At 56.1% G+C, this 16,246-nt stretch overlaps 1 protein-coding gene across 1 annotated transcript in view; it reads right to left on the bottom strand.

Moving 5' to 3' along the window:
* LOC138286969 (zinc finger protein 208-like) overlaps positions 1-16,246 on the bottom strand; it is a 183,059-nt gene that overhangs the window by 26,435 nt on the left and 140,378 nt on the right. Inside the window, exon 7 of the mRNA XM_069227338.1 lies at positions 10,897-11,003. Within this exon, the coding sequence (XP_069083439.1) occupies positions 10,897-11,003 (107 nt within the window). The remainder of the gene's footprint in view (positions 1-10,896; positions 11,004-16,246) is intronic.

Below are 16,246 nucleotides of genomic sequence, written 5' to 3'. Positions count from 1 at the left end.
TGGCACAGTAATTTTACTTTGCAACAGATTATTTCATAGAGTTATGTATCTTATTTGAGTTTCGAGTCCACAATAGCACACAAAAAAACATAGGTGGTCATTCTGACCTCGGCGGTAAAAGGCGCCTACCGCCGGTCAGAAATCCTCCATAATCCCGCCGCGGTCGCGGAAACCCGCCACGGTCATTCTGACCCGCAGAAGGCAAACCTCTGAAAATCCGACCGCCACAACAGACCGCCAGACCAGCGGTCGGCGGAAAGGTGGAGGTGACCAAACCTCCACCGCCACGCCAACAGAAATACGCCCATCCCATTACGACCCACGAATCCACGCGGCGGTCATTCAAACGCGGTATTCCATTGGCGGGACACACCGCCGCGGTCAGAATACACACAAACGAACAAAACTCAGCCACATTGGACGATTTGAATCCCACACACCTGATACACATACACACACCACTCCCACACACACAATACAATATAAAACACACATCACCCACAAACCCCTACGCTTAAAAATTCGGGAAGAAGGCAAGAGCGAGACACCAGCATCCAAAAAATAACAGCCACAGCCACTCAACACCATCACCCACACACTATCCACACACAAAACAAGACACACCACCACACTCAACTCACTTAAATACACATACTCCACCCCACACATCATACACACCACCCCATGGCACCCCAAAGACAACCCCACTTCACAGACGAAGAACTCAGGGTCATGGTGGAGGAAATCGTTCGGGTAGAGCCCCAGCTGTTCGGCACACAGATACAATACACCAGCATTGCCCGGAGGACGGAGCTATGGCAGAGGATTGTCGACAGGGTCAACGCAGTGGGACAGCACCCCAGAAATCGGGAAGACATCAGGAAGCGATGGAACGACCTACGGGGGAAGGTGCGTTCCATGGTATCCAGGCACAACATCGCCGTGCAGAAGACTGGCGGAGGACCCCCACCTCAACCCCCACAATTCACATCATGGGAGGAGGAAGTCTTGAACATCCTGCATCCTGACGGCCTCGCAGGAGTCGGCGGAGGAATGGATACTGGTAAGTTGAAGCTTCAATACTGCTTCCCCCCCACCTGCATGCCAAATCAGACCCCAACCCTCACCCCCATCCTCAAACCCCACCCTCACCCCCACACCCATCCTCACCCCCACCCTCACCCCCACCACCATCCTCACCCCCACCACCATCCTCACCCCCACCCCCAGCACACCTATTCCCCGCCAATGTCTCACCATCACAACCCACACATCCCAAAACCTAGGCCTGCATGCGTCCACTAAGCATGGACACCCATCACCAAAGCATGCCCAATGCATATACACATCCCCCCCACAAGCAACCCTCACCAAAGCCCCCACACACGAATGCCAGCACTTGGGGACACGAGAACCCACAGATACACCCATATGCGACACATTTAAACTATAACCATACCTCTATACCCCTGCAGGACCCGACCGTCAACACACCGCGGCGGAGGGGCCAGAATTATCCCCACCCCCCACCCAAGAGGCCGTCAGCGATGACAGCAGCTCTGTCGACCTGGACACCGATGACCAGCCCGGACCATCGGGGACCTCTGGACAGTCGGTTCCCCTCACACAGGCCCAGGCCACTACAGACCCAAACCCCTCTGGGAACACCAGCACAGCTCCCACCCAGCGGGCCCATGCCTCTGTCTCCAGGGCGCGTCAATCTGCGATGTGTCTACCACTACAGGGCACCCAGGATAACCCACCACCCCAACAACAACAGGGACCTGGGGGCAGTGGTAGTGGGCACACCGGCCAGGGGGCAGAGGCCCAGGGAAACAGGGCAACTCGGCGGGCAGCTGTGCGACAGGGGGGGGAGGAGAGGCCCAGGGAACCCACTCTCCACGAGGTCCTCACCACCATCATGGGAGCATACAACCGCTCCCAGGAGACGATGGCGACGGTACTGGCCCGGTTCCAGGAGATCCAGGTGCTGCAGGAGGAACACTATCGGGGGTACAGGGAGGACATCAGAGCCATCAACACCACCCTGGTTACCATGGTAGGGCTGCTGCAGGACCTCGTAAACAGCAGGGCGGACACTGAACAACACCCAAGGGCCCCTGCCACTAGCCTGGACCAAGAACAGCCATCCACCTCCGCCGGCGCTAGTGGACAGGAGGCCCCCGCACAGCAGCAGCCCACCAGACCCCCACCTCCTGCAGGAGAAGAACCACCCCGCAAGAGGGCCCTGAGATCTCGCAAGAAGACAGAGTAGGATGTCAAGACCCCCGCCAGCAAAGGATACCACCTGATGTCATCCCACTGTCCCACATTGTCACCCTGTCCATCCTTGAACTGCCCATGCTCCATCTCTCCACAGGCCTCTGGACAATGCACCTGTGTGACTGTTACTCTGGACTCTGCCATGGACATTCCTTCACCATAGCCCCCACCCACTTGAAACCACCCATCCCATTTTGAGCACTTCAATAAACACCTATTTTGCACCAAAATATCAGGAGTCTGGCTGTGATTTCAATAGATTGTAATTGACATGACAGTGCAAATATGTCCTTGTACATGGTGAAGTCAACAAACAGCTGCCACAAAGCTGTAGTCCATGGGGAAACGAAGCACAGGACTCGTAGTGGGGACCCCAGATCTGAAATAGGGAGGGAAAAGCCAAAACTCAGTCATCATACACTGGGGCAAATAGACAGGCAGCAGAGATGCTGGAGAGTAGTTAACATTTACTAAATTATCTTTGAAATGTTACCTGTGTCCTATTGGAAGTACTGTTCAATGATTCTGTCCCTGTTGTCTGTTTCAGCCCCGTCGTCTTCCTCCTCGTCACTCTCCTCAGGTTCCACCGCTGCCACAACACCACCGTCTCGACCATCCTCCTGCAGGAAAGGCACCTGGCGGCGCAAAGCCAGGTTGTGAAGCATGCAGCAGGCCACGATGATGTGACACACCTTCTTAGGTGAGTACATTAGGGATCCACCTGTCATATGCAGGCAGCGAAACCTGGCCTTTAGGAGGCCAAAGGTGCGTTCGATCACCCTCCTAGTACGCCCATGGGCCTCATTGTACCGTTCCTCTGCCCTGGTCCGGGGATTCCTTACTGGGGTCAGTAGCCACGACAGGTTGGGGTACCCAGAGTCCCCCACTAGCCATACACGGTGTCTCTGTAGCTGTTCCATCACGTAAGGGATGCTGCTATTCCTGAGGATGTAGGCGTCATGCACTGACCCTGGGAATTTGGCATTTACATGCGAGATGTACTGGTCAGCCAAACACACCACCTGGATGTTCATTGAATGGTAATTTTTTCTGTTCCTGTACACCTGCTCCCTGTCTCTTGGGGGAACCAAAGCCACATGGGTCCCATCAATGGCACCAATTACGTTGGGAATATGTCCAAGGGCGTAGAAATCACCCTTCACTGTAGCCAATTCGCCCACCTCAGGGAAAATGATGTAGTTCCTCACGGATTTCATCAGGGCAGACAACACTCTGGATAACACCTTTGAAAACATGGGCTGAGACATCCCGGAAGCAATTCCCACGGTTGTCTGAAATGACCCACTTGCCAAGAAATGTAGTACTGACATGACCTGCACCAGAGGGGGAATCCCTGTGGGTTGGCGGATGGGGGACATCAGGTCGGGCTCCAGCCGGGCACACAGTTCATGGATAGTGGCACGGTTAAGACGGTAGGTCAGGATAATGTGGCGTTCTTCCATTGTCGACAGGTCCACCAGCGGTCGGTACACGGGAGGATTCATCCGTCTCCTCGCCCAACCCAGCGGACGGTGCCTAGGAAGGACAACATGGAGCACACAGTCAAGCAACCCACAGGTACGTACTCACAGCTAGCACAGTATACGATTCTCTATGCAGTGAATGGCGTGTCTGAGTGGCTATGCAAGGCCTAGGCCTGTGTGACGCAGTTGAAATTGAGCCATGTGGGCCCTGGAAATGGCGGCTGCCTGACCTGTGAAGTGTGACAATGGGATGTGAGGTCAATGCGCTGGCGTGGCACACCGCGGCGGGCGGCGGGCGAAGACCGCGGCGCAAAGCCGCATTGGTTAACATTGAAGCCTATGGGTTTCAGGAGCCAATGGCGAAGGGCGCCGGCGGTGGCGGGACGCACCGCCGCGGTACGCACCGCCGCGGACGTGACCGCCATTTTCTATCTACTTATCCACTTGCGACTTGAACTTTCACAGGAGAGGACCTATACTGCAAGTGTTGCTGTGACCTCGGTCTGGAAGGGACAATGGCTGCTGCGACTGGGGAAAGGGCCCCTGCCTTCACTGGAGAGGAGTTGGAGAAACTTGTGGATGGGGTCCTCCCCCAGTATGCGCTACTCTACGGTCCTCCAGACCAACAAGTGAGTTTAATTCAATATGGATTTGGGGCCACTGGCTGGCTTGGGGGCCTGGCGGGGATGGGGGGCATGTTGGGCATGGCGGGGGGGCATGTTGGGCATGGCGGGGGGCCTGGCGGGGATGGGGGGCATGTTGGGCCTGGCGGGGGGCCTGGCGGGGATGGGGGGCATGTTGGGCATGGCGGGGGGGGCATGGCGGGGGGCCTGGCGGGGATGGGGGGCATGTTGGGCCTGGCGGGGGGCCTGGCGGGGATGGGGGGCATGTTGGGCATGGCGGGGGGCATGGCGGGGGGCCTGGCGGGGATGGGGGCATGTTGGGCATGGCGGGGGGGCATGGCGGGGGGCCTGGCGGGGATGGGGGGCATGTTGGGCCTGGCGGGGGGCCTGGCGGGGATGGGGGGCATGTTGGGCATGGCGGGGGGGGCATGGCGGGGGGGCCTGGCGGGGATGGGGGGCATGTTGGGCCTGGCGGGGGGCCTGGCGGGGATGGGGGGCATGTTGGGCATGGCGGGGGGGCATGGCGGGGATGGGGGGCATGTTGGGCATGGCGGGGGGCATGGCGGGGGGCCTGGCGGGGATGGGGGGCGTTGGGCCACTGGAAAGGAAAATGCTGAGAAACTTGAACGTGGTATTTCTCCCTCCCTGTACGTGTCACATAGGTCCGCGCCCATGAGAAGATCGGGATTTGGCGTGCCATCGCCAAGGAAGTCCGGGCCCTGGGGGTCCACCATCGACGGGGCACCCACTGCCGCAAGAGGTGGGAGGACATCCGCCGCGGGACCAAGAAGACCGCCGAGTCTCTGCTGGGGATGGCCTCCCAACGTAGGCGGGGTGCCTGCCGTCAACTGAGCCCCCTGATGTTCCGGATCCTGGCGGTGGCCTACCCTGAATTGGATGGGCGCGTGAGGGCAGCACAGCAGACACAAGGGGGTGAGTACAAGCATTATCTACTCTGTTGTCGCGCAGTGGAGGTGTCTGGGTGGGGGAGGAGGGCTGGGGGTCCCCCTAGGCCAGGGCGATATCTGTAGGCTGGGCACCCCCGTAAGCCCCTGTGTCCCCAGCCACCACCCTCAGTAGTTTGTCAATACAGCCATCCCTGGGCCGTGTCATCCATGGGTGCAGTTGTCAACTCTAGGCGTGTAGGGCATGTTCCACGGAATGCGTAGCGTACCCCAAGTGCGCAAGTTAGTGCAGGGGGCATCTGTGTCTGTCATGTCCGCTAACTGTACCGGAGATCCATGTACTCAATATCCCTTTATTTCTCTCTCCCCCCCCCTTTTTGTTTGTCTTTCTGTGCTTGTGTGCATCAGCATCATCAGGCGGAGGAGAAGTGGCATCGGGGCAGGAGGGAGCTGCATCTCACATGGCCCAGGAGGGCCATGCCACAGAGTCAGACTGGACCAGTGAGACGGAGGGCGAGGGGAGCTCCACGACGGGGACGACTGGACCCTGCAGCGACACGGACACGTCCTCGGAAGGGGGCTCCCTTGCGGGGGTGGCACCATCCGTGCCCCCCGCCATTACAGGTACAGCCGCCACCAAGCGCACCATCTCCGCCCTCCCAGCAGCCCCTCAGCGTTCGCCCCGTGCCCGCTCTGCCAGGAAGCCGGGCATCTCCTTCGCCCCAGGCACCTCAGGCCCTGCCCCTGTTACCCCCGCTGCCCTCAGTGAGGAGGTCATTGACCTCCTCCGAACGCTCATTGTTGGGCAGACTACCCTTTTGAATGCCATCCAGGGGGTGGAGAGGGAGGTTCATCGCAGCAATGCGTACCTGGAGGGCATTCATTCGGGTCAGGCTGCCCATCAGCGATCGTTCCAGGCTCTGGCCTCAGCACTGACGGCAGCCATTGTCCCTGTCTCCTGCCTGCCTCTACTAACTCCCTCCTCCCAGTCTCCTGTTCCTCTGCCTGTCCCACCCACACCATCAGACCAGCCTGCACACACCTCAACACCCAAGAGAAGCTCATCCAAACATAAGCACCACAGATCACGCAGACATTCACACACGCAACATTCCGATGCAGACATGCCAACAGTCACTACCACCTCTGTGACCCCCACCTCCTCGTCTCCCTCCTCCCTCCCTGTGACGTCTACACTCACACCTCCATTCACCTCACCATCAGCCAGTGTTTCCATCACCAGCACACCCTCCACTCCAGTCCGCACACGTGCAGTCACCACCCCCACTGCCATTTACACGTCCCCTGTGTCCTCTCCCACTGTGTCTGTCACCCCCTCTTCCACACCACACAAACGCAGCCACCCACCCACCCAACAGCCATCCACCTCACGACAGCCTATCCCTCCTGCACCTGCACCCAAAGACAGCAAACGTGACTCACCTACAACCACATCCTCTCCCTCCACTCCCATTCCCACTGTACCTACCACTCTTCATTGTCCCAAGAAGCTCTTCCTCGCCACTACTAACTTCTTTCCTGACCCTGAGCCCCCCCCTCCTTCTCGTCGGGGTAAGAAGAGCACCTCAGCCACCACCAGCCCTGCAGCCCCCTTGACAAGGGTGCAGGGGTATTGGAGCCCGCCAGCCCGCATGTCTGGATCTTCGCCCAGCAGCAAGGGGACAGCCAGCCCACCCCCTGGGAAGAGGAGCAGAAGGCGGAAGGGGCGCCGCAGGAGCCCGCCTTCTACATCCCCCCCGGACACCACCCAGAGACAGTCACCAGCCACAGCTCCAAAGGGAGGAAAGGGCCACAGGCCCACGACTAAGGAGGGCAAGGGCAGCAAGTCGGAGAGGTCAGGCAGCAGGCCTGCTGCCCAGGAGGAGCCCACAACCCCCATAGCCGCTGCCCCGGGAGGAACCGGCACAGCTGCCCCGGGAGAGCCCACCACCCCCATAGCCGCTGCCCAGGGAGGACCCAGCCCAGCTGGCCAGGAGGGCCCCACCACCCACAGCCCAGGTGGGCAGTGAAGGAGCACCATCCCCGCTGCCCAGGAGGGCACCACCAGGCAATTAGCAGTTGGCCATAGTCCGGCCGCCGTCTCCAGAACCGCTGAACTGGGCCCCGCCGTCTCAAGAACCGCTGAACTGGGCCCTTCAAGGCAAGAAGCGCTGAACTGGGCCCCGCCGTCTCAAGAACCGCTGAACTGGGCCCCGCCGTCTCAAGAACCGCTGAACTGGGCCCTTCAAGGCAAGGAGCGCTGAACTGGGCCCCGCCGTCTCCACAACCGCTGAACTGGGCCCCGCCGTCTCAAGAACCGCTGAACTGGGCCCTTCAAGGCAAGAAGCGCTGAACTGGGCCCCGCCGTCTCAAGAACCGCTGAACTGGGCCCCGCCGTCTCAAGAACCGCTGAACTGGGCCCTTCAGGGCAAGGAGCGCTGAACTGGGCCCCGCCGTCTCCAGAACCGCTGAACTGGGCCCCGCCGTCTCAAGAACCGCTGAACTGGGCCCTTCAAGGCAAGAAGCGCTGAACTGGGCCCCGCCGTCTCAAGAACCGCTGAACTGGGCCCCGCCGTCTCAAGAACCGCTGAACTGGGCCCTTCAGGGCAAGGAGCGCTGAACTGGGCCCCGCCGTCTCCAGAACCGCTGAACTGGGCCCCGCCGTCTCAAGAACCGCTGAACTGGGCCCTTCAAGGCAAGGAGCGCTGAACTGGGCCCCGCCGTCTCAAGAACCGCTGAACTGGGCCCTTCAAGGCAAGGAGCGCTGAACTGGGCCCCGCCGTCTCAAGAACCGCTGAACTGGGCCCTTCAGGGCAAGAACCGCTGAACTGGGCCCCGCCGTCTCAAGAACTGCTGAACTGGGCCCTTCAAGGCAAGAAGCGCTGAACTGGGCCCCGCCGTCTCCAGAACCGCTGAACTGGGCCCCGCCGTCTCAAGAACCGCTGAACTGGGCCCTTCAGGGCAAGAACCGCTGAACTGGGCCCCGCCGTCTCAAGAACCGCTGAACTGGGCCCCGCCGTCTCAAGAACCGCTGAACTGGGCCCCGCCGTCTCAAGAACCGCTGAACTGGGCCCTTCAGGGCAAGAACCGCTGGCCCTTTGGCAGACGTGGCAGGGCAGGATCTATCTCGGGCAGGGCTGCAGGATGTCCTCTGGCCAACTTGCCTCCTCCAGTGGCAGTGGGGTCTGTTATGGACTGTATGGACTGTGGCTTTGCTCTCCCCAGGATGGCCCAGTGGGCAGGCCACCCACTGTATGGACTGTATGGACTGTGGCTTTGCTCTCCCCAGGATGGCCCAGTGGGCAGGCCACCCACTGTATGGACTGTATGGACTGTGGCTTTGCTCTCCCCAGGATGGCCCAGTGGGCAGGCCACCCACTGTATGGACTGTATGGACTGTGGCTTTGCTCTCCGCAGGATGGCCCAGTGGGCAGGCCACCCACTGTATGGACTGTTTGGACTGTGGCTTTGCTCTCCCCAGGATGGGCCAGTGGTCATGGAGTCCCCTCGTGGATCTGGCGTCGTGTACTCAAGTGGCTGAGGTGCCCCCCCTTCCCTTCCCCCTGAGGTGCCTGTCCTATTTTCTTTCTGATGCCCCTGCAGTGTTCTCTCGGTGGAGTTCTTGTCGTGGGACTGGGCCTTGCCCCTTTGCACAGGACCCCTGTGATCCACGGACAGTGGTTGGACTACATTTAGTAGCTGTATATATTTTGTACATAGTTTATTTATTTATTGGGATTAATGGTGTACATATTTCAATATATCTGCCCGTTTATGATCTCTTCTTTTGGTCTTTGCATTATTTCGGAGGGGGGTGGTTTGTGGGTTGTGACAGTGATCTGTGGGAATGCATTGATGTGTGTGTTGTAGTGGGTGTGGGTGGGTGGGTGTGTGCCGGTAATCTTTTCCCTCCCCTGTGTCGTAGGTGCCGTACTCACCGATGTCTTCCGCGCCGCCGGGCGTGCTCCTGGTATATGAGCAGGAATAGGAGTGCGGGGATGACCTGCAACTCTGGCTCCATACTGCCGGAATCTCGCGTGGAGTGCGTAGAGGTGAGCGTTTTCCCGTTCGTAGTCTGTTTCCGCCGTGTTCTTATCGGCGGTGCTCCCGCCCCGGAAAAGGTGGCAGATTGGTGGGTCGTAATAGGGTGGGCGGTACTTTGTCTGCCGCCGGGCTGTTGGCGGGAACCGCCGCGCTGTTTGTTTGTACCGCTGTGGCGGTCGGAGTGTTAAGTTGGCGGGCTGTGTTGGCGGGTCCCGCCAGGGTCAGAATTGCATATTTTAGACCGCCGGCCTGTTGGCGGCTTGGCCGCCGCTTTATCACCGACCGCCAGGGTCAGAATGAGGGCCATAATGTATTATTGGCTAACATGCCCTTAATCTTATGTATTGGCACTTGCTTAGTGCAGTGCTAACACAGACGTGTGATAAAACCCGTTTCAGCACTGGAAACAACAAGCTGTGATGTCATTCACCATGATGTCACTTGTATACGGCCCCACTTGGTTAATCCCCCCACTTCTTTTTTTTTCCTTCACTTCCGCTATCCCAATCTGGAAATGCCACCATAAGGAGAAGGGGATGATGTCTCTCCATTCTTAAAATTTCACTCATACTTTATTTCCCTGGTTGTGTTTTACCCGTTCTGCTTGTTAGAACTTGTGCACAGCTGTTAGGATGGCCCGGCAATTGTTTTCCTTCTTAAAGTCTCTGGCACCCTCAAGGCTTGGACCGTACGATTTAAAGACTATAAATAAAGGGCAATAAACATAAGGGGCTTACAGTTTGGGATGGAATGGTGCTTTTGGCTATTACATTTTTAGATATTTTTTTAGAGAAGTTTGCACTTCTATAACTACAGTGCCTTCTGAACTGGGTTATTTGTTTTTATATACTGTCCTTCTAATTGACTAATTGGATAATCAGAATGCCTAGCCTTAATAACATGCTGCAAAACTGGAGAACACAAGAAGGATAAGTGCCAAATGCTGTACTCTGTACTGCAGGTCACAGATTAGGTTGTTGGTTATTGTGAGGAATACCCAGGGTTATGGATGGGCTAAAGTCACTGTCCGCATTAACGATCCTGAGACTAAGCAAAATACGCCTTAATTTTGTCTGTTTGTTAAGCCCCCGCCGTGACTTCAGTTTGTAAGATGCACTATATTCAGGGCCACTAAAATTATGCAAATGTGTGGCCGCAGTATTTTTTGTATAATTATAGATTTGCCACATAACCAAAAATCTGCAACCAAAATACATTGTTTATAGCTCAAACGGTTCAAATATTACTAAAAGACCATCCCTCACTCTGAGCCCTAATAACTTCCCCAACCCTAGAAACATCCCAGCCCTAACCCTAAGCACTAAAAACAGCCCCAGACCTAAAACAGGCCCCAGCCTTCACCCTGAGCCCTAATAACTTCCACAACCCTTGAAACCATCCCATCCCTAACCCTAAGCCCTAAAAACAACCCCAGACCTAAAACAGCCCCTTCACTTCTGCTATCCCAATCTGGAAATGTCACCATAAGGAGAAGGGGATGATGTCTCTCCATTCTTACGATGTCACTCATACTTTATTTCCCTGGTTGTGTTTTACCCGTTCTGCTTGTAAGAACTTGAACACAGCTGTTAGGATGGCACGGCAATTGTTTTCCTTCTTAAAGTCTCTGGCACCCTCAAGGCTTGGACCATACGATTTAAAGACTATAAGTAAAGGGCAATAAACATAAGGGGCTTACAGTTTGGGATGGAAAGGTGCTTTTGGCTATTACATTTTTACATATTTTCTTAGGGAAGTTTGCACTTCTATAACTACAGTGCCTTCTGAACTGGGTTATTTGTTTTTATATACTGTCCTTCTAATTGACTAATTGGATAATTAGAATGCCTAGCCTTAATAACTTGCTGCAAAACTGGAGAACACAAGAAGGATAAGTGCCAAATGCTGTACTCTGTACTGCAGCTTCAAAAATATAAAGGGATCGGAGGATTAACGGTCCAGTGTATGCCCTCCAGTGACTACTGCTATGTAATGAAATGCACTGTTCCAAAGGAGACAAAGAAAAACAGGGAGAACACTAGGGAGTCCTAATTAATAGGAGCAAGAGTCCTCACACACCCTATTGGGTGTCATGCTTCATCATCGGACGGGCTCCTCGTCAGACCGGCGCTGCAATGCCTGACGGGCACCCCCCGAAGGGGTCTCTTTGCTGGAGATCTTTTCTCGATGATGCCACAGAGCCCAAATATGGGTCAGAAGAAAAAGAGGAGAGATCAACAGAAAATAAAATTGGCTCAAAAACCCTCATTTATTCGCCGATGTTGGGTAATGGCCAAGATTAAAAAATAACAAGGGAGTGAGATAGAGATAATGCTCAACCACTCACTAACAACTTGATAAAGAGGAGAGGAAGTCAGGAATTGCCAGACATTCCTCGAAATGAGGTCGACATGTTTTGTGTCTCTTTGGTCCAAAAGGATCCTCCATGTCCCTGACCCCACAGTTTTTGCTGCAAAAGAAGTTCGAGGCTCTCCGCCTGACCTGTATCTAGGGACAGGTGGAAGTGAGGTAACTCTGCCGACGTTGGGCGTTGTGGCAGAAGGCGGTCTTGCACTGCAGTGTAATTCCTCATTGGCTAATATGGGTCTCTATGGAGTACAGTGGCCAATGGGTATCGGCGTCGGCGGTGATGGTGTACATGACTGCCATTTTCTGTCTATAACCTCACTTGATTCCTGACTTTCCACAGGACAACACCTACACTGTGTGTGCTGCTGTGACCTGTGTCTGGAATCTACCATGGCCCGTGTGACCGGGGGAAGGGTCCCCCTGCCTTCACTTCAAAGGAGTTGGAGCGCTTGGTGGATGGGGTCCTGCCCCAGTATGAACAGCTGTATGGGCCTCCAGACCAACAGGTGAGTACACCTTGGCCACGATACATATGGGAGGGTTGCATGGAGATGTGTGTGCAGGCATCGTGTCAGTTGTGGGGTGGTATGTCTGGTGGTAGTTTACATGGTGTACGCCGGGCGATGTGTGTGCCAATGGAGTTGGAAACAGAATTTGTGGGCTACATGTGTGACAGGCTGAATTGTATGTGTAATGCTATCCTACTGTCTGTATTCCCTCTGCAGGTCAGCGCCCCTCAAAAGAAGGGATTGTGGCGTGCCATCGCCAAAGACGTGCAGACCCTGGGGGTCAACAGCAGACAGGGCACCCACTGCAGGAAACGGTGGGAGGACCTGAGACGCTGGGCACAGAAGACCGTGGAGGCCTACCTGTGGATGGCCTCCCAATGAGGAAGAGGTGCCCGTCGGAACCTGACCCCCGATGGTCCACATACTGGTGGTGGCCTACTCAAAGCTGGATGGGCGCTTGAGGGCATCACAGCAGCCAGAAGGGGGTGAGTACAGTGGGCCTTACTACAATAATTGTTAGGTGGCATGGGATCCGGGTGGTGGTTGTGAGTTAGTGGGTGCCCCTTAATGCCAGGCCAGACATTGCAGCGTGATCCAGCTCAAGGGTAATGGGTGTATGGCAAACGCAGCTCGTTTGCATTCCATGTCAGTCAGGGCTTTGTGGGTCCCAGGAGGTGTGCCGTTGGCCGTGTCTGGCCCTCATCTTGCTGTGGCATCTAGCCAATTCAATGCCACTGCAATGCATAGTGCTCAATACTGATCCCTGTGTGTGACGGTGCTGTGTATGCCCACTGCGGTGTTGGTGCAGTAATTGACCCAGTGCTCCCTTTCTCTCCCTACCTCCCCCCCTTTCTCATTCTGTCATCCTGTCCATGTGTGCATTAGCATCAACTGGCGGAGGAGCAGGGGCACCGGCGACAGAGGGAGCTGCATCCCACAGAACCCAGGGGCAGAGGGCGAGGGGAGGACCACAGCGAAGACAGGAGGTGACAACACTGACTCAGATACCTCCTACGATGGAAGTTCCCTGGTGGTGGCAGACACCTCTGTGACCACCCCAGCTGCAGGTACAGCCTCCCCCCGTACCAGCACCGCCCTCCCAGTAGCCCCTCAGCAATTTGCCTGTGCCTGCTCACCCAGGAGGGTGGGCATCTCCTTTGCCCCAGGCACCTCAGGCCCTGCCTCAGTGAGCCCTGCTGCCCGGAGTGAGGAGTTATTGAACTCCTGAGATCCATCTCTGTAGGGCAGTAAACCATGGTGAATGCATCCAGGGGCTGGCATCCCAGATGCAGCAATGCAATGCGTTCCTAGAGGGGATTCACGGTGGATTGGCGGCCCAACAGAGATCAATTCAGGCTCTGGCTCCTCTCTGATGGCAGCCATTGTCCCTGTTCCTACTGTCCCCCCTCCAACTACCACTTCCCAGTCTCCTTAACCCCAACCCACCCCATGCACACATACAGAAAAGCACGCACATAAGACAACGCACAAGAGTGGCACAGTCAAACACAGGCACCACACTTCAGTCCACAAGCACTCACACAAACAACAGACAGTTGAATACACATCCACATCCACTGCCTCCACTGCCTCCACTCTCTCCCCTCCTCCTCCACCTCCCTCAGTCACGTCCACACTCACACCTGCATGCACTGCTTCAACAGGCACCACCAGCATCACCTCACCAAGCAGCACACACACCTTACTAGCAGACACATCCACAACATCCATCCGTGTGTCCTCTCCCACCCTGTATGTCCCCCCAAAGGACACAAACGCAAGCACTCAGACACCCAACAGCCATCCACCTGCACCCAAGTCCAGCAGACGTACTCCTCCAACAACCACTCCCTCAACTTCTACTTCCATCCCTCATCCCACCCCACCATGCGTAAGAAGCTTTTCTGTGCCCAACTTGACCTCTTCCCTATCCTCCGATCCTACCCATAAGAGCAGGGTCCCAACAACCCAGCCCAGCACCTCAGCCAAACAGTCCACAAGGACAGGCACCTCTTGGCCGTGGAGGAAAGACAATGAAGGTTCCCACTCCACCAGCCAGGAAAGGGAAGGTTCCCACTCCACCAGCCAGGAAAGGGAAGGTTCCCACTCCCCCAGCCAGGAAAGGGAAGGTTCTCACTCCACCAGCCAGGAAAGGCAAGGTTCTCACTCCACCAGCCAGGAAAGGCAAGGTTCTCACTCCACCAGCCAGGAAAGGCAAGGTTCTCACTCCACCAGCCAGGAAAGGCAAGGTTCCCACTCCACCAGCCAGGAAAGGCAAGGTTCCCACTCCACCAGCCAGGAAAGGCAAGGTTCCCACTCCACCAGCCAGGAAAGGCAAGGTTCCCACTCCACCAGCCAGGAAAGGCAAGGTTCCCACTCCACCAGCCAGGAAAGGGAAGGTTCCCACTCCACCAGCCAGGAAAGGGAAGGTTCCCACTCAACCACCAATGTCAGAAAAGGTTCCCACTCAACCACCAATGTCAGAAAAGGTTCACACTCAACCACCAATGTCAGAAGTGGTTCCCACTCAACCACCAATGTCAGAAGTGGTTCCCACTCAACCACCAATGTCGGAAGAGGTTCCCACTCAACCACCAATGTCGGAAGAGGTTCCCACTCAACCACCAATGTCGGAAGAGGTTCCCACTCAACCACCAATGTCAGAAGAGGTTCCCACTCAACCACTAATGTCAAAAGAGGTTCCCACTGAACCACCGATGTCAGAAGAGGTTCCAACTCAACCACCAATGACAGACAAGAAGCCCTCACCTCCACCAGAGGCTGCCAAGGAGACACCTCCCCCAACAGAGACAATGCAGCCCTCACCTCCAACAGAGGCTGCCCAGGAGACACCTCCCCCAGCAGAGACAATGCAGCCCTCCCCTCCAGCAGACGACATGTAGGCCACCCTCCAGGGACTGTTGTACATGGAACCCCCTCTAGGAGCAGTGGGCAAGTTCCCCACCTCAGAGACTGTGACCTTGCACTCCCCAGCATTGGGAAATGGGCATGGAACCCCCTCCAGCAACAGTGGGCAAGTTCCCCACCTAAGAGACTGTGACCTTGCACTCCCCAGCATTGGGAAATGGGCATGGAACCCCCTCCAGCAACAGTGGGCAAGTTCCCCACCTAAGAGACTGTGACCTTGCACTCCCCAGCACTGGGAAACGGGCATGGAACCCCCTACAGAAGCAGTGGGCAAGTTCCCCACCTCAGAGAATGTGACCTTGCACTCCCCAGCATTGGGAAACGGGAATGGAGCCCCCTGCAGGAGCAGTGGGCAAATTCTCCACCTCAGAGACTTCGACCTTGCACTCCCCAGCATTGGGAAATGGGCATGGAGCCCCCTCCAGGAGCAGTGGGCAGGTTCCTGACATCAGCTGAGGTGCCCCCCACCCCATTCCCCCTGAGGTGCCTGTCTACTTCCGAGATGTTGCCCCTGCACAGTGCTGTGCGGAATTCGTCAGGATCAAGTTGGGGCTTGGACTGTGCCCTGTGGGCCTTATATACTATGGACTAAGCATTGGCCTTTTCTGGACAATTGTTCATGTATCTTTGTTCTAAAATTAGTTCATATGGTGTTTGTTGCTTTGCCATTACAATGTCAGCGAGGCCGGACTGTAGTCCGTGTATTATTATGCTGTGCGTCGTGTGCCATTGGTTTATGTCTGCAGCTGGCTGTGTGTATGGTGTGTGAGAGTCTGGTGTGTGTCGTGCGTGTGTGTCACTCTCCTTTTCCTCCCTCCCTCCCTTGTGTGCTAGGCAGCTGTACTCACCGTCGTCATCTTCATTGGTGTTCCAGGTAGAGCATGGTGTAAAAAAGCATCGGGAAGACTTGCAGTTCCGGTTCAATGGGGCCTTGGTCTTCTCTGTGTCTCTAATGGTAAGTCTTTGGTCTTCTGTGATGTATTGTATTGTATTGTATTGTATTGTAATAGTATTTATATAGCGCTTACTACCCCTGACAAAGCGTTGAAGCGCTTTTCGGCGAGTATCCGCCAGGCTTTTGATGAGGTTGGTACCGCCCC

Source organism: Pleurodeles waltl, chromosome 4_1 (assembly GCF_031143425.1).
Source record: "Pleurodeles waltl isolate 20211129_DDA chromosome 4_1, aPleWal1.hap1.20221129, whole genome shotgun sequence".
Classification (NCBI taxonomy): domain Eukaryota; kingdom Metazoa; phylum Chordata; class Amphibia; order Caudata; family Salamandridae; genus Pleurodeles; species Pleurodeles waltl.
Note: the sequence above shows the minus strand (reverse complement) of the source record. Positions and strands in the feature narration are given on the sequence as shown.